Below are 24,349 nucleotides of genomic sequence, written 5' to 3' on the forward strand. Positions count from 1 at the left end.
AATAACATTCAGCAACCGAATTTTCAACTTTCCTAAATTAAACTTTTTTTACTGTGTAATATTAATTATTGCTTAAAAAAGGGGAAAACAGGTAATCAGCGAAATATTTCATCACCGTTGTTTATTTTATCATTTTTTCACTTATTTCAGACATAAACTGATAAAATTTTCATCTTTTTCTATGTAACTTTATTTTCCTTCAGGAACATTAAGCAAGAACTACATACAAATTGGGTGAATTTACAACCTTTAGAGATTTCAACTCGTATTTTTTTATCTTTGAAAACAGTTTAAAAATTATAGTAATATTAAATCTGGGAATTTAAAAAAATGCGTAAAAAAAGTGTAAATTTAAATCTGTTTAGGTGTAATTTTACCTTACATAAACTTCAAACAAGTTTTGCTTTTTTAATAACAAATTAATGCCATGAATGTTATGCAATTGTTATATTTAGTCCCTTTTCGCATGATTGTACAGTAAAATTAGAGATTTGAATTTGGGAAGGTAACATATTTAATGGTTGATTATTACCACTTTCTTTATGTGATTTTAGCTAAACTTATGAGTAAATAAGTAAAATTCATTGAAATATTATGAAAATTTAAAAAAATCAAATTATTGATTTTGCTTAACAAAATGCATAATTTAAAACTGGAACTGGTAAAATTTTCATCCTTTTCTATTGAATTTAACTATTTTATAACTTGAACACAATTTGGGTAGAACTACATAAAAAGAGGTAAAATTCAACCATAAAACCCTTTACACGGAGTTCACACACACTACCAAACGTTTGTTTTGATAGTGTGCGTGTGCGCCGTGTAAAAAGTGACAGTTCCTCACTTTTTAGTTTGACTTTGACCAACCAAACTAAAAAAGAGTCAAACGAAAAAGTGACCAATCACCGGGGGTTGAGTGTATTAAAAATAAAACCTTAGAAACTTGTCTTTGGACAAATAGAAAACATGCTCAACGTTCCGGTCAATTTGAACATAACAAAAATGACATTTTTTAATCAATCCAAGAATTCCTCGAATGACAATTTTTTTTGACAACTGAGTGTAGTCGTGTGACGCGTCCCGTTGATATCTATGTCAACCCCAACGAAGCATTCGTCTTCTTCTGGTTCCGTTGTCGATTTATGGATTAAACTTAGCCCTCTTCCAGAACCCTGAGCTATGTTTAGTCCTTGAGGGTCTAATCTGACCCGATTTCCGATCCTTGTTGGATCAATTCCGCACAAGACCCGGATGAAGCATGACCGACCCTTATTTCTACCGTTGTTCACTTACCCTGGCGAGGTTCGTCGGTGCCGGCGTGATGTGGTCCTTCTTGTGCAGCTGGGGCACCAGCGTCGAGTCACTGTTGGGCCCGCCGTCCCCGACGCCGAGCAGCTCCGGCTTGTTCAGCTCCAGCAGCATGTCCAGCTCGACCTCCTTGCCCTTGGTTTCGCCACGCTCGTACCACTCGACGGTGACCGAGCGTGACGCCTCGTGGATCCGGGACACCATCGCGGAATGTACCCGACCTGTTTTGAAGGTGGAGAGAGAGAAGAGGGATTCGGATTAGAATTCTGACAAAAGCAACTTTGAGGTTATGTTGTTACACTGGGAAACCACTTTGTGGCAACGGCACTTGTTGTTGTTCACGGACTTTCTGAGGGACGAGTTCTTGGAACTGCCCACGGCCAAGCTGCACTGACTTCCGCCCCCGCCGGAGGTGACGGAACCGGCCGGTTGCTGCTTCTCGACACTCTTGTCCCGGCCGCGGGACTTGCCGCCACCAAACAGGGACGTCAACCGTTTCTTCAACCACAGCATTTCAAATACCAAAAAATTTGTAACTTTTTCAAATCTACGACAACCACAAATCCGGATTCACCGTTGAAAACACCCCCGTCCGGGAGCAGCTCTCTCCGGTTGAGTATCGCGTGGAAAACTAAAAACGTCGTCGAGATATCAAAACAACCCAGCTACTGCGATCCGTTTCAGTTGACTGGTTTGGTTTGTTGTTTTTGCTGGTCCCCTCGACTCGTCACATGTTTCGGATCAAGTCAGCCACGACGACGACGAACGCATGGCGGGCGAGGACGACCCCTCGGCGCCCCAGTAGAGCAGGAGGAGGAGGAGGTTCATGTGTGAGACAGTCGTCAACGTGACCAGCTGGTTGGGACGATTTGGAGTGTCTCTCAGTGTGTGTGTTTTTTTCTCACTCTCCCCTAGGTTTTCATTGTGTTGTTGGTATTACTTGGGGAGAGGGGAGAAATCAACGAGGGGTCGGAGGATTGGACAAAATTATTTAATTTGACACCTTGAAAAAGTTTCAAATGTTTGAAATAATTTGAGGGATAACTTTGTGAGCTCATTGCTCTTCATTCATCCTATTTCAACGAAACATCTCAACGGTGAATTTTACACAGTAGGCCTGGCCTGTTGAAATATATTAAAAATATCAACCTTTGAAAGTGACCAAGCAACTTTTTTCGACAAACAATTTCACATTAAAAAATGATGACATTTTGTGTCAGAAAAGTGTGTAATAAATAACTCTGATTATATGTAACATTGCATACTTTCATCTGTAAAATTCTCACATTCCACGAAACTTATGTAAAAAATACATCGAAAAAGATGTAACGTTCAATTATTAAACTTTTTAACATTCCAAAATGATTTTTTTTAACTGTTTGGATTTAAAGAAATATAAAAAAATAATTACAATTAATTAGTCTTTTTTAAGAAACTCCTTACATTTTAATGTTAAAAATTGTATGGAAAAATCTTAAAAAGAAAAATGGCTCCTTTTGCTTTTAATCTTTTTAGTCTTTTAGTCTTTTTAGTCTTTTCAGTCTTTTTAGTCTTTTCAGTCTTTTTAGTCTTTTTAGTCTTTTTAGTCTTTTTAGTCTTTTTAGTCTTTTTAGTCTTTTTAGTCTTTTTAGTCTTTTTAGTCTTTTTAGTCTTTTTAGTCTTTTTAGTCTTTTTAGTCTTTTTAGTCTTTTAGTCTTTTTAGTCTTTTTAGTCTTTTTAGTCTTTTTAGTCTTTTTAGTCTTTTTAGTCTTTTTAGTCTTTTTAGTCTTTTTAATCTTTTTAGTCTTTTAGTCTTTTTAGTCTTTTTAGTCTTTTTAGTCTTTTTAGTCTTTTTAGTCTTTTTAGTTTTTTTTTGTAATTTTATTATGCTGAGTCTTTGTAGTATTTTTTCAGTCCTTATAGCTTTTTTTTACTTTTTAGTCTGTTTTGTTTAGAAAATTCAAAAATGTTTAAAGACTTAAATCCTTTAACATTTTTAAATTTTCTTCCTTTTATCTTCTAGTGTTGTTGTCATTACGTATAATATTCTATTTATTTAATTTGTTAGTGTTCGGTGCCATTTTATTATTTTGTTAAAATATTTTTTTGTGTTTCTCGTCTTCTCTTTTCTTATTTTATTTACTTCTCTTATTTTTAATTTATTCTTCTATCTTGTAGTTCTGTGCTCTTGTCTGCTAGCCATTGCTTTTTTCGGTTTGATTAATAATTTTACTGTTTGTTGTCTATTTTTATTATAATTATTTATGTTCTTTTTCCAATAAATTGTTTTATTTTCATTAACTTTTTCTCTATTATTTTTTCTCTTTGCATTTTCCTTTAAAATAAAAACAATGAGGTGAAATTGATTATTAAGCTTTTTGACATTTTCAATCAGATGTATAGCTTTTAAAACAAAAAAACACGATCTTATTAGTCAAGGAACAAACACATGAATAAAATTTGGAATTTCAGGTTTACGAGAAAACAAAACTCAACACAAAAGAAAACAAAAAGGTATCATTCCAAATAAAAGAGTAAACATAAAATTTGAAAAAAAATAAATAAAAATTATTCTTGGAAATACAAAAAAACTAAAACAAAAATCAAACAAACGTTAAACAAATAAATTCAGAAATAAAATGAATTAGCAAAAAAGAAAAAGACAATAAACAAATATTAAAAGAGAAAAAAAAAACAAAAATAAATAAAAGAAAAAGATACAAAATTTAAAAAACAGGTAAAAAAATAAACTAAACAAAAACATAATTTCAGCATCAGAGATTGCAATAAGCCTTTTTAAAGACTTAGAAATATTTGTTTTTATTTAATGTTTCACATTTTTTCTCACTATTCTAAGCTTCGTATTTTTTTTCTTCTTTACAGGTATTTCTGTTGAAACTATCGGAATCCTCGTTAAAATATTCTACTCAATTTCTCGTTCAACCTCTTTGTGCATTCAACTATAAACCGGTGTGCTGTCCGCTCTGCCTTATTTCAATTAGTTATTTATTATTTTCAGCAGGTTATGAAGGTAATTTACTCTTAAAATGCTATTGACTAACTACATTTATGATATAACATTTGATTATATAATGTTACACTAAACACAACATTTCACAACAATAATGCAAACTTGGAGCGGAGCGATTGCTACGGTATGTCCACGCATCCCTTTTCCCCCTTCCCCTGTAGATTCTGTGAGATGTGACCCGTTCACAGAATCCTCTCTGCGGTTAACAAAACGCAGTAGGGCTGGCCACTTTAATTTTTGTGATAAATTTTCGGGTGTTCTCGGATTTGCTGGAATTATTAATAATGACAACATTCAACTAGAGCGTCCAATTTCCCGGGGTTACAAAATTCCCGGGAAACGGGAAATTTTTTACAAATTTCCCGGGAAATCCCGGGAATTCCCGGGAAATTTGAAATTTAACGAAAATTATTCTAATCCTGTTCTGATTAATCTTTTGCAATGAAATTGTATAGAAAAGCAACTTTAATGGTCAAAATGAGTGTGCAACTTTGAGAAAACACAAGAAATTTCTTATTTTGAAATCGTCTCAAATGAAAGAAAATATTGTTATTATTTTTGTTGTTTTGACAGTGAAAATCTATGCTCCACAACTGTAAAATTGCTTTTAAATTTGTCTTAGTGACCACAAAGTTAAAATTAAAAAACCAAAAAATTCAACTTTTGATTAAATAAATAATCATTGAATTTACCTTAAAAATCTAATTTCTAGCGCTTTTTAACTTGAAACACTATTTTTTAACTTGAAAATTTGATACGAAGTTGTTTTTTAATTGTTTTTCATGTTTTTTTTATATGATTTTAGTTATATGGTTTTCAGCCTAATAAATCAATTAGATTAAAATAACTTTGAGTATTTAAAAGCGGTTGAAATTCAGTAATACTTTTTCATATATAACCCTCTTACGCCCTTGGTAGATCACGTGCTTCATACATTTATAACTTCAATATGTAATTTCTAGAATACTTAGTCAAGGTAAAAAAAAAGTCAAAAAAATCTCAATGTTGATCTTGGCCGGAAGATGTAAATATCTTATTTTCAAATGATATTACAAAAATAACATTAAAAAAGGTTGTCATAAATAATATAATTTATATTCATTCCATAACAGCATGAGTTTTGTTGTCCAACATATAAGCAAATTAATATTCCTAGTGGTGAATGCTTCAGAAATAAATATTATCTGAATTAAATCTTGGCATGAAATTAACAGACAAACTGATTAGTTCAATATGAACAGCAGATGGAAATAAATAAAATCAAATCAGGTTCTCCAATTATTATTTTTTGTAAAATTTCAAAACATTGCTGCCAAAAATGTAGGGAAATGTATACTTCTGCTTGTATTTCGGGAATTCCCGGGAAATTTACAAATTTCCCGGGAAACGGGAAATATTTTTTTTCGGGAAATCCCGGGAATTCCCGGGAATTTTTTTCCCGGGACGGGAAATTGGACGCTCTACATTCAACGAATTGGCTGCGTTTGTGTTAGAGAACATTCGATTTTAAAATCAAATTACAATATTTTTTTTACTTGGTTTTAATAACATTTTAGAGCATTTTCTCCGTAAATTTTCTTAAAACATTCTTGTGAACCACTATCAAGCTCGGTATTTTCATTGGCCAGGCCTACTTTGTTAAGTTCATCGCAAATATGATTCGTTGAAATTAGTTTTGTTTGAGTATAATAATTATATAATTATGTTTAATTCTTCTAAACATGAAATTTGATCAAATTTAGAAAAAAAATTGCGTTGAATGTTCCAAATTTTGATTGTTCTATATTTGTTAATTTTAAAAAATTATGTTTTTTTATTCTATAAACATTGTTTAATTTTTATGCGAGAAAAACCACATTTCTTCATTTTTATCTATGAAAATAGTATGGACAAATATATGTTTTAAACTTACTCAAGAAAATATAAACCTGAAGTTTGAACACCATGCTGAGACCCCTCGTCATTTCCGTCCGCGGATACTTTATTTATTAATCAACCACCTGGTTTCCCCTTGCGATCTATTCCGTCGAGGAAGCGCACAAAAGGACAGTACAAATACACAGTTCGAAAACGTCACATCCGCACACAAATACAAAGGAAAAACCAGGCGCAATGCAACACAAACAATCCTTCCAAACCAGCAAGGATTTCGACCAAAACAAAAGTTTGATCGATCAGAAAATAAACAAGTTTGAAGGGAAAAACAGTTTTCCAATTTCCCCTCCAATTAGGAGGCGAGAAATCATGCGCGAAAGCGACTTTTTCCGGGGTCAGGAGAGAAATTTTATTAAAATTTTGAAGCTCTTGGAAACAAAGAGGTGCAGACGACACGCATCGCCGACCACGTGCAAGTCCGAATTTGACCAAATTTCTTCGTGTGCGTGTGTGTCAACGCCCTCGTCGTTCGTCTCATCAATGAGACACAGCCAAGGGTTATTGGAATAACAACAACTTGAGTCGATAAATAAGTCAGCAGTAGACAATTATGGGCTTTGACCCTGCGACTCTGAGTGTGCTGCGTTCCTCGACGGAGGAACGCAAAAGTTCAGCGCTCAGTTTTTTGTCCTTTTCGGGAAGTCGCCCACTAAATTATTAACACAACAGCCAGAGCCAGACAACGGCAACGGTGACGGGGGCAAACTGAGAAGCGGTTCCCACCGGTATCAGTCGGGTTGGCACAGTTGAAAAGAAGCGGTTTAAAAAATAGAAACAAATCATAAAAAAAGAAATAATAGAGAGAAAAAGAAAAAAAAAAACAAGAACAAACCACTTCTAAACAAAACAATTTACATCGAATAAAAGAAAAAAATTAGAAAAAAAATAACTTCATAGAAAATTTTCTGAAAAAAATTAAAAGAAAAACAAATGAAACTGTGAAAAAAAAAATTGCAGACCAAATGGTTTTTTAAGTACAAACTATTTTTTGATAGTTTAGCATGTTTTTAAATACAAATTAAGCATTTAGGCTTAAGGGTGCACAGCAACGAAAGAGGTGTAATTTTGGTCCCTGATCACGAATCCGAGGTCCATTTTTCGATATCTCGTGACGGTGGGGCGGTACGACCCCTTTAATTTTTCTGGTTTTTGCCTTCCTCACGTTACTGAGGAAAGGCTATAAAATCACTCGAAAAATGAACTTCTCAATTAGACCTCCTAGACCCACCTTCATGTATACCTATCGACTCAGAATCAAATTCTGAGCAAATGTCTGTGTGTGTGGTGGGATGTTGATCAAAAAATTGTCACTCGATTATCTCGACATTGGCTGAACCGATTTTGTCCGTTTTGGCGTCATTCGATCCGTCTTGGGGTCCCATAAGTCGCTATTAAAAATTATGCAGTTTAGTTAAGTACTTCAAAAGTTATGCTAAAAAAACGATTTTAGCAAAAGTCCGCAAGATTGTAAAAAGGGTGGCTTTTGTAAGAAAACCCGTAATGCTATACATTTTCAGAAAGGAATTCAAAAGACCTTTCCAATGCGTCCGAAACATTGAAGATCTGACAACCCTATCAAAAGTTATAACCACTTAAGTGTTATTTACGCACTTTTTCGAGGCCGGATCTCAGATATTTTGATGAAAATGCTGTCTGGATCTCTCATGCGACCTATCGTTGGATAGGTATTCAAAAGACCTTTCTAACGCCAACATTGAAGATCTGACAACCCTATCAAAAGTTATAAGCACTTAAGTGGTATTTACGCACTTTTTGCATTTTGGATAGCACCCTTTAAAGTTGAGGAAGGCGCCAACCACCTAAGGGTGGATTAGGTAACGTTTTTTTACTAAGACACGTTTTTCAGTGATTTGTAGCTCGCAACCGTGAAGAGATATAAATTTGGTGTCAAAGGGACTTTTGTGTAAAATTAGACGCCCGATTTGATGGCGTACTCAAAATTCCGAAAAAAACGTTTTTTTTTCATCAAAAAAAGTTAAAATAGAGCTTTAAAATCACTGCCATTTCCCGTTACTCATTTGTCAAAAATCGTGAGAAATGTCATTTTATGGGAAATTTAATGTACTTTTCGAATCTGAAATAACCCAGAAGGGTAATTTTTTTTAGAACAAAACTTTTCATTATAAAATTACGTGTTTTTTTTCTTTTTTGCTTGTATGTGGGGATTTTTCGAAAATAAAAATTATTTTTTTTGAAAAAAAAAACGGATTCTCGCAATGCACGAGTCACAACAATCGTCCAAGGAGTCATTCTTATGCAAAATTAGCTGAGCTTTCCGAAAAAAAATACTTTCAAAAGCGATTTAGTTTTAGGGGTTAAAAATTCGAAAAACTAGTCAAAAAGGGTCAAAATCATAACTTTTTCAAACAACTTTTTTGTAAAATTCTGATAACTCGTAAAGAATACATCCAATTTTTTGTTTTTGTCTGCTCTACAACTTTGTAGAACATTGTTACACTCTAAAATGAAACCCTGCAAAGTTAGAAAAAACACGTAATTTAAAAATGAAAAAAATTGTTCTGAATGAAAAATTTACCCTTCTGGTTTATTTCAGATTCGAAAAGTACATTAAATTTCCCATAAAATGACATGTCTCACGATTTTTGACAGTTGAGTAACGGGAAATGGCAGCGATTTTAAAACTATTTTGTAACTTTCTTTGATGAAAAATACGTTTTTTTGGAATTTTGACAAAAAGTCCCATTGACATCAAATTTCTATCTCTTCACGGTTGCGAACTACAAATCATTGAAAAACGTGTCTTAGTAAAAAAAATACATAGAAATGAAAGGGGTCGTACCGCCCCACCGTCACGAGATATCGAAAAATGGACCTCGGATTTGTGATCAGGGACCAAAATTACCCCTTAGAGCTGCTGTGTGAGTTGGCGGAGAATGACCCATTTAGCATTAGCATTAGGAATTAGCATTAGGAATTAGCATTTAGCATTAGCATTTAGCATTAGCATTAGCATTTAGCATTACCATTAGCATTAATATTAAGCATTAGCATTTAGCATTAGCATTAAGCAATAGCATTTAGATCAAACAAGGCGAATTTTTATATAGATTTTTGCTGCGTTTTAAATTTAAAAATACTAAATTTTTTACAAAAAATCGTTTGTTAAACAAAATAATTTTTAAATTTGTGTTTTGTTGTGCAAAGTACTAACATTTCAACATAATATTGTGTTTCCATTTTTTTAAATTCATAAGTTATAGGTAGAGTTTTGTTTGGATTTTTACTGCATTTTAAAGTGTAAAATACTAGAAATTTACATACAAAAAATATTTAAAAAAATGCGTCAATTTTCATAACTTGCAACATGAACTTTAAACATTGCGATTTTTAAATACTTTTCACTACATTAGAATTTTGAGCATGAGCATGAGCTACATTAGAATTTTAGTGTAAATACTAAAATATTCACAAAATACATCTATTTTTTGAAAATACCAAGATTTTCGAAAGTTGCATCAAGCGTTAAAAATTTCATGTTTTTGTTACTGTCTCCATTTGGCCACTTGAAATTTTGTAAAAAAAGGATTCCATTAGGAAAATTAAGTATTCAAAAACATGGTAACAACAAAATACTAAAGTTATGAATTTTGGTAAATAAAAATTAAAAACTTGAAAAAATCAAATATAAACAAACAAATTATTAAAAAACATGAAAGTTAACAATAGGGGAGCAAAAGAGACAATCAAAAAAGTAAAAAAAAAAACAAACAAAATACAATATAATAAATTCAATGTGAAGTGAGATTGGGTCAAAAAAATTTCCGCATTTTTGCACGACCCAATTTCACCCTCCAGTAGAGGTGGGCAAAAAATGAGCGAGCCGCTCAAAGAGCCGGTTCACTGAAAAGAGCGAACGAACCGTGGCTCAGAAAAAAAGAACCGCGGTTCTTTTTAAACTTCGGTCTTTTGAAAGAACCGTTTCAAGATGGCATGATTTATGTTATAAATATAATTTATTGAATTTCCAAAAAAATAGTATTAAATTTGTTTTTGAGAATTGAAAATGCAATTTCAAATATTTCAATGCTAATAAAAATTTATCTCAAAAGTAAATGATTGTCCGAACAAAATGAAAAAAAAAAACATTGTACAACTGATTGTACACTAAAGTTTAACCAGAATACGCATTTGAGCATTTCAAAATTCATAACTTGTAAAATATTACCAAAAATCTACTGAATAGTTTAGAGATTTTTGAAAAAAAAATAAACCCTTTTGTCCGATTAAGCTTTAGCGTTTATAGACTTTATCGATTAAATCAGAATGAAGAAAAGAGTTCACAGAATATTTTCTTCAAATAAAACATCAGAATTAGTTCAGTTCTTGCAGAAATAAACGCAATAAAAAAAAACATTTTTTCCAGCATCCTAGATTTAAGTTTGGATGCCATTCAATTACCCGAATGTTTAGATTCGAGTAGAAATCTTGACAAAAAGACCACCAACAACTATGGTTTCCAAGAGCATCTTCTCGTTTTCAGTTTTAATTTGTTTTATCAAATAATTTATAAAAGTCCAATGTTAAGAAACCTTTAAAATCACACTATTCATAAAAAAACCTTTCTATCCAAACTTTGAAAAAGAGCGAAAGAGCCGTTCAAAAGAGCGGTTCTTTTTAATGAGCGAACGAAAATGAGCGGCTCCTAAAAAAGAGCGGTTTTGCCCACCTCTACTCCAGACCCAATGTCACCCCTGATGACGGTATGTTAAAATAGAAAAAAAAACAAAGGAAAAAAATAAATTGAAATAAATTTGAAAACTAAATAAGAAAAAGCGAAAAAAGATACAAATTTTGAGTATTCATAGAAAAGTAAAAATTATCAACAAAAAAAATATTTCAAAATAAATTATTTAATGCACGATTAAATCAATATTTAACTGGTGGAGTTTGATATCCATTAAAAATATGACTTTTGAAGAAACTTTCTGATCGATTTCGTGTCTTCAGCAAAATTGTAGGTGTAATTGCTGATTTAGTAAAAACTTGTAAAAAATTTTTTTAATAAATTTATAATTTTTATTATCATTTTTTTATATACTTTAGGAGACAAACAATCGCATCTTTTGAGCCATTGTGTTTGATTTGCCACCAAGTTCTGATTTTTTTTATAAAAACTTGTTTTTTTTTTTACAAAAATAGAAATTTTAGTCCAAATATGGTTTGATTTCTGTTTTTAATGTAAAATCAAATTTGCAATTGAAAAGTACTTCACAGATTTTATATAGCCACTTAAAGTGTAAATTTAACTGGAAATTTCCCGTCTTTCGATTTTTCAAAATGTTCATGATTGTCCACACCAGAAAATCTTTTTTTCGAAAGTTCAGAAAATTTCCAATAAAATTGCCTTAGAGACATTGAAGTTTGGACCGCTGGTTGTTGAAATACTGCGAATTAAAGAAAAAGAATGAAACGAGAAAATCGTTTTTTTTTTAAGTTTCATCCAAACCACTTTTGAACACACAGTTTTACTTTATACTGTGCCAAGTTTGTTCCTCATTACTGACCGTCCGGAAATATTGAACTCTGTCAATAAATTAAATAAGTCTCCCTAGCTAGACATAATGACATATCTGCGACACGAACAAAATCTATTTTTGGTTGATAGAAAGTTTGAATGTATTGATTATTATTATTTTGTAGCTACATATATTAAAACTTGGATTTTAGATTTTTAGGTCCTTTTTCAAATATATTCAAAACAAATTAATCATTTTTAAAAGGCCACACATCAAATTTATTCAATTTATAATATTCTACCACGTGTGACAGCTGGCACTCAAATCACACCAAAAACAAATTGCTATTTTATTTCCACGCTGGACAATTGTTATCCAATCTATTTCCCACTGGAAATGGGCCACTAAACTTGATGCGATCCAAAATAAACATAATCTTTCCCTCTCTACAATGTGCAATTCCTCTTCTATTTTTTTTTTTCGATTCGACCAAAGCGGGGCATTGTGTGTCAATCGTACAAATTGCATTTCAATGTCCAACTCTTGGGGGCTCGGACTCTTTATTGATCCAAATTATTTTGTTGTTAGGTAATTTTCGAGGCAGTTGGAGGTCGCCTAACCCTTGGCTTTTCAAGTTGTTGTTATTGTTTATTGTTTTAGTTTCTCTAGTTTATTATTTTTACAGGTCCAATTTTTCTAGCGTCAAATCGGACGCTCTAAATGTTGCTTGTTCACAAGAGATTCATTGCCACAATGCGTTGCTCACAGTGCATTTTTTTAAAGAGTAACCTTGTTCTTATAAAGAACCAGTCCATCTCGTCTCTAGATCCCAGACAATCCAACGAATGAATGAATTGAACAAAGTCTCTGAAATCACACTTGGACTACCAAGCAGACAAAAAAATCATTTGGAGTAAACTTTTGAGAGTAAGATATTTAGAACAATTTTCAAGTATTTTATTTTTTTAAGCTCAGTAACCCAAGTGTCAAATCGGATGCATCCACGTGTTCCACCACCGTCAAGATCGACAATCGGGGCCAATCATGTGTAACGGCTCTTCTTTTTTTATTGTTGTCTATCCAGCTGTAGAGGTGGCACTGTGCCAGCAGTACCGGTGCTGCAATTACAGGTATAATGCTTCTCAGCTGCTGGCTGGGAATCAGGTGTGCCGTGTCGTCAAACCAGATGATTGAAACGACGAATTGAAGCTCTGGCGGCTGATGCTGTGCACCCGATATGGAACGGAACATCAGCCGATGCAACACGTTAATCGATGTGCAGTTATTGGGTTGGCATTAATTGAACATGTTTTAAAAGTAAGCTATTAAAATATTGATTTCCCTTGATTGCCAATAACTGTAAATACTATTATTTAAAATTATGAATAAAATAATAACTGAATATCGTGAACATCAGTTACCAATTTAGGGAATAGAATTCATGAACTTATGAAAATATCACGAAAACATGAATTAAATTTTCACAAACTCATGAATCAAATATGATGTTTTTTTTTAATTTGATTTTTTTTAATAAAAAAAAGTCTTCTAATTTGAATGTCTTTCATCGATAGGAAAAAAAATTTCAGTTGCATAACAAATGTCAGTGGTCTGGCAACACTGTTAAAAAAATCAAGACACGAGAGACATTTTCAGTCAAGTTTCTATCCTTGCAATTTAGGTTTTTTGCATAAACAACCTTCTTTTTTACCTTCAACAACAACATCTTTGAACAGTGCTGCTAGATTAGGCCGATGCAAATATTTAAAAAAGTTTTTGTCCCTCGGCCCTGGCCGAGGTCAAGGGAGGGGGGGGGGCAAAAAAATAAAAAAATATAAAAATTTAAATAACAAGCCATAGTCTTCACATTTAAATGAAAAAAGTGTTTTAAAATGCATTTTACACTAGTTCAGTTGTTTTGCAATCATTAGTTTTCAAAAAATCTAAGATCTGACAAAAATAAAAATTGTATCGAAAAAAAAAAGATTTTGCATCGAAAATTTTCAAAAAAATTTAAGATTTTTTAATAAACCCAAACATGCTAAAAATGACTTTAACAAGGCAGAAGAATGTATTTTAATTTGATTTCAGCTGGTTGCACTTGAATTTTCATTGAAATTTTAAAGTTTATTGTAAAATTTTTTTTTTGCCCCCTAATTTTTCGGGCCAATTTTGAAGGGGGGGTGACAAAAACTTTTAAAAATATTTGTACCAGCCTTATGAAAAATATAGGTAAGAATTTTTAGTTCAACAACCAACGGAAATCTGATGCCAGAAAAAAAACATTTGTAAACTATCTATAAAATCTATAGCATTCAACCTAAAAAATTACACGATAACCCTGAAAAGTGTTGCCAGATCATAATGATTTATAAAGCAACGAAAGGGGGTTTCGACAATTCTATAATAGGGGGCGGCTTTGGAAATCATTTTCCAAAAATTTACAACATGCGCCCTTGAACACTAACGTTAAAAAATTGGGATGTTTGCTCATTTAACAGTGTTGCCAGATCAGCAAATTCCTAATTTTCTTTTTGAACCATGGAAAAATATTGTCTTTTTCTGTAACTTCCAGACTTTAACCAAAATAGTTTTCAAGGAAAACTTAAATAAATCTCAATTTTGGAATTATTGGGATCTTGTTAGCAAAATTTGGTTTTATTTTTAGTTTTAAGTTATAAATATGAAGAATTTTATGATTTTCTGATTTCTAGATCTCGATATCTTTTGATTTTCAAATGATTTTTTTGTAATTCTTAGATTTCTAGGTTATTTAAATTCTAGAGGATTAAATTTTTAAATTTCTTAATGCTTAGATTTTAAAGATTACAAAATGTATAGATTTAGATTTTTCAATCTTCAGAGTTTTAGATTTTCAGACTTTCATAGATTTTTTTAGTTTTTTGTATTTTTAGAGATTTAAATTAGACTTTAAGATTTATAATTTTCTATTCTTAGATTTTTAATTATTTAGATTTACGGATTCTATGATTTTTAATTTTTGGATCTTTAGATTTGTCGATTCTTACACTTATTTTTAAATAAAGACACAAAGTATTGAGATATTAAAAATCATAAATTTAAAAGATTTGAATTTTTAAAGAATTTTAAAGATTTTAAAGACTTTTCTAACATTCTAATGATTTTAAAAAATATAAGATTTTAAAAATAAATTGGATTTTAGATTCTTAGAATTTTTAAATTTTAGGTTTCCAGACTTTTTATATTTTTTTTAGTTTTATTTTTATATTTTTATATTCTTAAATTAATCAATAATTAGATTCAGATTAACCGATTCTTTGATTTTTTTAGGAACTTTAGATTATTTGATTGTCACATTAAAAAAGTTTTTTTAAAGACACAAAGTATTGAGATATTAAAAGTCATAAATTTAAACGATTTTAAAAATTTGATTTTTAAAGAATTTTAAAGATTTTAAAGACATTTCTTACATTTTAACGGTTTTAAAAAATATAAGATTTTAAAAATAAATTGGTTTTTAGATTCTTAGAATTTTAAAATTTTTCAATCTTTATACACAGAAAAAAAATCATGGTAATATTACATCTGGGAAGGGGTACATCTTTTAATTTTACCACTTTTCTGTTGTAATGTCACTTTTTCAATCTAAATTGAGGTAAAATTAAATCATAAAAGAGGTAATATTCAACCTTCCAAAATTAAAGCTTCCAAATTTACATTATTTTTTTCTGTGTAGTTTTAGAATTCCAGCCTTTTTAATTTTTTTTGTTTTATTTTTATATTTTTAAATTAGTCAATAATTAGATTCAGATTAACCGATTCTTTGATTTTTTTTTTATTTTTGAAACTTAAGATTATACTATTTTCACATTAAAAAAGTATTTTTTTAAACTTTTGAAAGATTTTAAGAATTTTAAAGATAATGAAATTTTCAAGTTTTTAAAGATATTAAAAAATATTAGATTTTCAAAATTCCAGAAATAATTTAAAAGATTTTCAGATGTTTGAATTTTTGATTCTTAGATTTTTTTGAATTTTAAAATTTTGGTCGGAGTTTGGACATTTATATTTTTATATTATATTTAGTTTTTGTATTTTTAGAAAAAAAAAGTAGACATGAAGAATCATAATTTTGTTTTACTTAGATTTGTTAATTTTTAGATTTTTAGGGTAACCGATTCTTTGATATTTAATTGCCAGATCTTTAGATTTTCCAACTCTTACATTAAAAAAAACTTTTTTGGTTATCTTTAGGTGTTGAAGTCATGCATTTTAAAGATTTTAAAGATTTTAAGAATTTTAAAGATTTTAAAGATTTTGAAGATTTTAAAGATTTTAAAAATTTTAAAGATTTTAAAGATTTTAATGTTTTTAAAGATTTTAAAGATTTTAAAGATTTTAAAGATTTTAAAGATTTTAAAGATTTTAAAGATTTTAAAGATTTTAAAGATTTTAAAGATTTTAAAGATTTTAAAGATTTTAAAGATTTTAAAGATTTTGAAGATTTTAAAGATTTTAAAGATTTTAAAGATTTTAAAGATTTTAAAGATTTTAAAGATTTTAAAGATTTTAAAGATTTTAAAGATTTCAAAGATTTTAAAGATTTTAAAGATTTTAAAGATTTCAATGATTTTAAAGATTTTAAAGATTTTGAAGATTTTAAAGATTTTAAAGATTTTTAAAGGTCTTAAAGATTTTTAAGATTTTAAAGATTTTTAAGATTTTTAAGATTTTTAAGATTTTTAAGATTTTTAAGATTTTTAAGATTTTAAAGATTTTAAAGATTTTAAAGATTTTAAAGATTTTAAAGATTTTAAAGATTTTAAAGATTTTAAAGATTTTAAAGATTTTAAAGATTTTAAAGATTTTAAAGATTTTAAAGATTTTAAAGATTTTAAAGATTTTAAAGATTTTAAAGATTTTAAAGATTTTAAAGATTTTAAAGATTTTAAAGATTTTAAAGATTTTAAAGATTTTAAAGATTTTAAAGATTTTAAAGATTTTAAAGATTTTAAAGATTTTAAAGATTTTAAAGATTTTAAAGATTTTAAGTTAAAAGATTTTAAAGATTTTAAATTTTAAAGATTATAAAGGTTTTCAAGATTTGAAAGATTTGAAAGATTTTCGAGATTTTCAAGACTTTTAAGATGTTCAAGATTTGAAAGATTTTCAAGATTTTTTAAGATTTTCAAGATTTTAAGGATATTTTATGTTTTTTTTAGGATTTTTTTTAAGATTTATAAGCATTGAAAAAAAGTGGTTTTCTTTAAAACAAAAACGTTTTTTTTTTATTCAATAATAACCATTTTGATTAAGATTTGCTGATTTAAGAATTTTAGTTTTTTTTTACATTTTAGGATTTGAGATTTTTAGAATTTTTTATTTTAAGATACATGATATTTTGATATTTTTAGATTTTAGGCTTAAGATTTTTAGATTTTAAAATATTTAGCTTTTTGATTTCCCATTTTTTTTATTTTGGTTTTTAGCTTAGATTTCAGGTTTTTAGGATTATATTATTTTTTTTGTCTCAACATTTTTTGCTTAAGTTTTTTTCAAGTAGATTTAGATTTTCAAATTTTAAGATTTGAAGGTTTTGAGATGTTCACATTTTTTGTTTTTAAGTGAATAGTTATCACATTACTTTCTCCGTGTATTCATCGGAAATGTGTGTGTGTGTCATCACACCACTTGTTGTATTCACTTGCTCCGTATCTGTAACGGTTTTCAGCCATCGTCATCCGGTGGTGATAGCTACCCTGGCTGCCTTGTTTGAATATCTCCCGGCTGATATCTCTATTGATTTTAATTAACGTTTAGCAGATATCACCGCTTTGCGCGCTTGCAATTATGGCGACCTAGCGATGCTATCGCGTACTAAGAGCAGATGAAACTGTTGCTTTTTTTATGAGGAGCCATTACACTGGATCACAAGAAATATTATTTTTATTTTGATGTTTGAAGTTTAAATCATAATTTTGAAAAATAATGCCTTATTTGCAAGATTATCATTTTGAGGAATCAGTAAATTGCACACAATCTTGCATGCAAGTTTCGATCCCACTTTTCCATCGCAGGACTGTGTTGATCAATTTCCATCGTGCATTGTTTTGCTGTTTCGAAATGTGCTTGTGAGCGTGTCTGTGTATGTGTGTGTTCGATCAATTAACAAATTAATCCACGCAGCCTTCCGATGCGCGGATCATAATTGAAATAGTTTTCTTCCAATGGAATTTTAGCATGTGCTTTATCCCTGTTTTGCTCACCAGTTGTTTTTTTTTGTGTTTACGTGTTGAGGACCATAGACAAGCGGATTGTTTTGGTTTAGATTTTTAACTGATAACTGTTTTGTGTTTTTAACCTTATCTAGATCACAAATTTTGACAGCTGTCAAAGCTGATAAACTTCTCTAGTAAACTTGAAGCTGAACAATTTTGACAGCTGTCAATCTTGTAGGTTAGGAAATCTGACAGCTATGAGTGGTTTGTGATTTTTTTTTTGACAGATCAAAATTAGAGTATTGTCTACTTGTCTGTGACGCTCACTTCCGTAGTGTTTTTGTTTTTTTCCACTATTTTTCCTTATAGGCAACTTTGCATTGTTACGGCTGCGCTTTATGATGGATTAAGACGCAAGGTTGTTCGAACACGACTCTCGAGCAACAACAACAACAACAAAACCGTGCCGCCGCCATGATTGATATCGCGGTCTAGATAACGATGATTAACAAGAAGTGGCAGGTCCAGGTTCTTTCGCGGAAGAGCGGGGTTCGCTAGACTATGACTGTACCAAGGATTTTCGAGATAAGATATCATTTCTTCCGGCGATAATTGGCGATGAGCTATCGTTGAGCGGACGTGTTGAGATGATTAATTAGTGTACAGGTGTCGGAAGAAAGCTGGGCCTAGTCATGGTAGATTGAAGAGTTGTGAATCCCCAGTGAAAGAACTGACTCACGAGTAGAAATGAGCAACCCAAGATGACGGACTTTGGAATACCATCAACGACGCTCCATAAATATCGACACGCGGAAGCAGCCTGAACCCCGTCAATATCTACGCCATTGAATTCATAAATTATACACAAACAATCCTCCCACGCGTCCGCGGATGACGCTGACGACCTACGACTCAATACCGTTGAGGTCGCGCAAACTGAAGAATTCTTCCACAACCCATTGTGAGGTTATGGACGCTGGGTATCGGGTAACGAACCCAATTTTACGACCGCTACCTCACTCAGAACAGAGAAAGATGGTCGTTATCTGGGAGCGTTCATCGCAACGCCAGACAAAGTCGTAAATCTTTCCAACACACTTCAGCGATGGTCACAAAGACCCCCGCGGATATTACTCATCGAATGGGGGAACTTCCCAGTGCGTTGCAGACATAAAGACGCTGCAGATGCTGGGATCAACGTGGCGGCGTGGTCCGACGAAGAAAGTCGGAAGCGATTTGGAACTGGTGATACCGGAGTCCGGCGAGCGAGTTACCTCAGCTGTAACAGCAAAAAAGAGCGATCAGCTGAGGTCCAAGACACTTTCAACGGAGGTTTTCCACCATCTGGTGGTGAACGCTTCGTTGAAGGGTCGAATGTCAATTGTTGAACGTCCAGTAGAAAAACTTGAAGGACGTAGATCTTTAAGAATTGCTCAGTATAGAGAAGGAATCCGCTATGAATTGCGTAGATCTTCCCGGACTATGTAGTATGAAGTTAAAGGAATCTGTCAGCAATTGCATAGATATTCCCGGACTATGTAGTATGAAGTATAAGGAATCTGTAAGTAATTGAATAGATCTTCCCGGACTATGTAGTATGAAGTATAAGGAATCTGTTACCAACTGCATAGATCTTCCCGGACTATGTAGTATGAAGTATAAGGAATCTGTTAGCAATCGCATAGATCTTCATGGAATATGTAGTGTGAAGTATAAGGAATCTGTTGGCAATTGCATAGATCTTCACGGAATTTGTAGTATGAAGCATAAGGAATCTGTTAGCAATTGCACAGATCATCCCGGACTATGTAGTATGAAGTATAAGAAATCTGTTACCAATTGCATAGATCTTCCCGGACTATGTAGTATGAAGTATAAGTAATCTGTTAGCAATCGCATAGATCTTCCCGGACTATGCAGTATGAAGTTAAAGGAATCTGTCAGCAATTGCATAGATATTCCCGGACTATGTAGTATGAAGTATAAGGAATCTGTAAGTAATTGAATAGATCTTCCCGGACTATGTAGTATGAAGTATAAGGAATCTGTTACCAACTGCATAGATCTTCCCGGACTATGTAGTATGAAGTATAAGGAATCTGTAAGTAATTGAATAGATCTTCCCGAACTATGTAGTATGAAGTATAAGGAATCTGTTACCAACTGCATAGATCTTCCCGGACTATGTAGTATGAAGTATAAGAAATCTGTTACCAATTGCATAGATCTTCCCGGACTATGTAGTATGAAGTATAAGGAATCCGTTAGCAATTGCATAGATCTTCCCGGAGTATTCAGTATGAAGTATACGGAATCTGTTAGCAATTGCATAGATCTTCCCGGACTAGGGGAAATATACCCATTTTAATCACACTAAGCCGTTCGACCAATTCTCATCACTTTTACCGTTTTCCGCTATTAAATGATTATTTTCAGATGTATCAACAATGGAGAGTTGCTTGCCCACTTTGATTTGAGCTATTTATTACTTTGGAACAGTCGAAAACACTTTATTTAAGCTGTAATTCATGATCAAAGTGCTGATAGGCCGATAATAGAAATAGGCTGAGAAAGGGTATAGTTCCCCTATGTAGTATGAAGTATAAGAAATCTGTTACCAATTGCATAGATCTTCCCCGACTATGTACTATGAAGTATAAGGAATCCGTTAGCAATTGCATAGATCTTCCCGGAGTATTCAGTATGAAGTATACGGAATCTGTTATCAATTGCATAGATCTTCCCGGACTTTGTTGTATGAAGTACAAGGAATCTGTTAGCAATTACATGGATCTTCCTGAACAATCACCAAATTTGAAAGTATTCTCGTTACAAAACTGCCAAATTACCCCTCGCAAACATCAACCCAACACCAGAAGTAAAAGCTCACTCTGTGTTGAGCCGCCCAACGGTAAGGGGCAAACACCCTTAAACTCTGCATCGCAGTTTTGTTTTGGGGTTTTTGTGCTTGTTTGACGTTCCGTAACACACTGGTGCGGTGTGGTGGTGGTGGCGCCGAGATCGACGCCGCTGCAATTTCTTCCGATGGAAAATGGGTTTCCCTTTATCGATGTGTTTGGTTAATCGATTTGACATGGGTGAATCGATGTGGGCACGAACCACCTTAGCTGGTTGATGAGGGAGTTTGTTGACTGGGAAAGCCACGTGGAAAGTTTGGGATATTCACCTGTTGATCGAATTGGAGTTTTTGATTTTTTTTTTTTAAGAATTCCTAGTTTTGATAGTCAACTCAAAAATCAAGAAACGTTGGCTCTAAGCGACCTTCCAAAGCTCCGACGTCACTTCAAAATAGCATTCGGAAATGGAAAATCAATTCCACAAAAGGGGTGCAGCAACAACAACAACAACTGTTCAGCATGATGACCCACTATTTATGCAGCAGCACCGGCATTCGAATGCGACAAGGAAAGGGGCTTCAAGGAAGGACGTTGCACTATAAAAATAGAAACGGGCGTGGTCCGTCCATAAATTACGCAGCAAAATGCTCAAACCTTAACCGAAGCAGGCCTTAAGTGTACCTCCTTGAAGCTTTGATGATTATGTCCAACCCCCCGTTCAATTCCTCAAAGGGTGACTCTGAAATCAATCGAACTGCGGATGATGCCGACGACGACTTCCCAATTACCCAAATAAGGGTACGAGCGAACGAGAACCGGGTTGACTGGACGACCGTCAACCAGATCAGGCCGACAAAACAAACTCTCTGAAAGCTACCAGGCTTGTTTGGTTGGTTGTTTGTCGGCGTGACATTTACGGTGAGAATCCGTACTGCACTGATTTGCATTCGGTTGTGGAGTGAGAAACGACCTTAAAATGGTGGTGTGAACTTGACTTTTGTAGTCCGTTAGAAAATGTGGTAGGTTAAATTGTACTAAAAAAACAACAACACATTGAAAATACTAAATAAGTATTTTTTATGACAGTCTGGTAAACCTGTCTAAAGTTATGAGCACCTAAAAGAAATTTTCACTTTATAAATTTTATAAGCAATTGGTATTGACAGTCTGGTAACCCTATCTAAAGTTATGAGAAATTGAAAGAAATTTTCAACTTTATCAAATCATCAATTTAATGAGTAATTGATATTGAAGATCTGGTAACCCTGTCTACAGTTATGAGGAATTTAATGAAATTTTCAACTTTATAAATTTAATAAGTAATTAATATTCACAGTCTGGTAACTCAATCTAAAGTCATGAGAAATTCAAAGAAATTTTCAATTTTATAAATGTAATAAATAAATGATATTGACGGTCTGGTAACCCAGTCTTGATATTGACAGTCTGGTAAACCTATCCAAAGTATTGAGAAATTGAAAGAAATTTTCAACTTCATAAATTTAATAAGAAATCCATACTGACGATCTGGTAACCCTGTCCAAAGTTATGAGTACTTAAAAGAAATTTTCACTTTATAAATTTGATAATAAATTGATATTGACAGTCTGGTAACCCTATCTAAAGTTATGAGAAATTGAAAAAAAATCAACTTTATAAACTTAATAAGTATTTGATATTGACGGTCTGGTAACCCTGTTAAGATTTATGAGCACATAAAACAAATTTTCAAATTTATAAATTTAATAAACAATTTATATTGACAGTATGGTAACCATTTCTAAAGTTATGAGCACCTAAAATAAATGATCTACTTTTAAAAATCTACTAGTAAATTATATTGAAGAGCTGGCAATCCGGTCTTAAGATATGAGCACTTAAAATAAATTTGCAACTTTATAAATTTGAAGAAGAATTATCGATATTGCAAGTCTTGTAACCCTGTTTAAAGTTATGTCCACTTAACGAAAACATTTAATTTCCATGAAGAAAGAGCATCGTCATCACTCAAAAACAGCTTTTCGATATGTCGTGAAGCACAAAGATCTGGCAACCCTGCCAAAAGACATTGATATATATTTCGAAGCCTTTTTGAAAAAAAATGAAAGGAATTAAAAAATCTGGCAACACTGTTTATTGATATAAAAACTTAAGTGTTATCATTTTCATTTTGCAGAGACATTTTTGAAGATTGATGCAGATTTGTTCAGCAAAATATTTTACTTTACAAAACTAAAAAAAAATCATAAAATAGTTTTTAAAAGAGTTTCTTATAAAAACTAGATAATAACTAAACATTTATTTAATCTGACCATTTCCTTAACAAATTTGATTTAATTTCTCATAAAAAAGATCACCATAACTTCCCGACAAAATCCAACACTTTGCGACCTGTTTTGTCACACTTCTTACGGAACTCAAATATCCAACCAAATCCCGTGGACTTGCGTGGGTTTTCCGTGTACAAACCATCGAATCTATCTGTATGTGTGCAAGTGTTGCTGCTGCTTCGTTTACCGGTTCTTTTTGACTTGGATTCGTTTTCCACCACCGATTGCCGTGTTTTTTTTCTTCCTCCTCCTCTTCTTTCTTTAATTATTAGTCATCCAGCACGTCATCGCAACACTTACTCACTTACGAGCGTTTATCTCGCGCGCACCACACACACACACACCTCTGTCAGTCTCACGCACGTGTTACATGGATTTCGAAGAGAAAAAAAGAAAAAAAGTGCCGTAATAGTTATTTGCAGCGAACAATGAGACCCCCTACTGATTGGCGTGTGATGGTGAGGTGAGGTGTGTGTGGTTATGCCCTAGTGCAGTGCACAAAAATAGGGTGAAATTTACTGTTTTTAAGTTGAGTTTACTTGGTTGCTTAATCACCTCAAGTTTGATTTTTGGACAATAAATTAGAATTTGAAGCCTTTTCTAGGGTTTTCCTAGAATTTTTATTGAACCATTAAACATTACGATACGTCGAAGAGATCTTTTAATTTCCTTTTAAATACTGCGACTCTCGAAATCATTCACAATCTGAAATACAAACCAGATTCCGTTTGATTTAGTGCAGTGTTGCCAGATCATCAATTTTATGACTCATGAAGGTAAGATGAATCCAAAAGTCATATTTGTTAAACAAAATCGAACCATAAGATAGATATATCTCACCTTCTTGAGACTTTCGACAGTGTTGCCAGATCTTCAATATCCCCAAATTTGAAAGGTTTTTTGGTTGTATCTCTAAAAATGTTTAATAATTTTACTATGTATTAAAGATTTTCAAGAGATAAACTCAGGTTTTTTATTATGCAAATTTGCGGTTATTAATGGTCTGGCAACACTGCCAAACGTCATTAGAACGTAAGTGAGCTTTACATAGCCTTAGGTCAGATTTTTATTTTAGAATAAATGTCTTCTGGAGCCACCTTATTTTCATCAATCATAGAACTGATTAACTGGCAACACTGACCATAGATATTGTGATTCAACGGTTTTTTAAATGTGAAAATTTAACTTTTTTTTGTTGAATTGCAGAATC

General features: G+C 32.1%; 1 protein-coding gene across 5 annotated transcripts in view; it reads right to left on the bottom strand.

The window, feature by feature from the left end:
- Positions 1-24,349, bottom strand: part of LOC120417677 (kinesin-like protein Klp10A) — a 106,904-nt gene that overhangs the window by 66,565 nt on the left and 15,990 nt on the right. For 2 of the 5 annotated variants that reach the window (XM_039579808.2, XM_039579807.2), the window contains exon 3: positions 1,294-1,529. In XM_039579808.2, coding sequence (XP_039435742.1) covers positions 1,294-1,529 — 236 coding nt within the window. Of the gene's footprint in view, positions 1-1,293; positions 1,530-1,607; positions 1,942-24,349 lie in introns of those variants that run through there. The other 3 variants (XM_039579805.2, XM_039579810.2, XM_039579806.2) reach the window with 3 other exon arrangements.

The sequence above is a fragment of the Culex pipiens genome, chromosome 1 (assembly GCF_016801865.2).
Source record: "Culex pipiens pallens isolate TS chromosome 1, TS_CPP_V2, whole genome shotgun sequence".
Classification (NCBI taxonomy): Eukaryota; Metazoa; Arthropoda; class Insecta; order Diptera; family Culicidae; genus Culex; species Culex pipiens.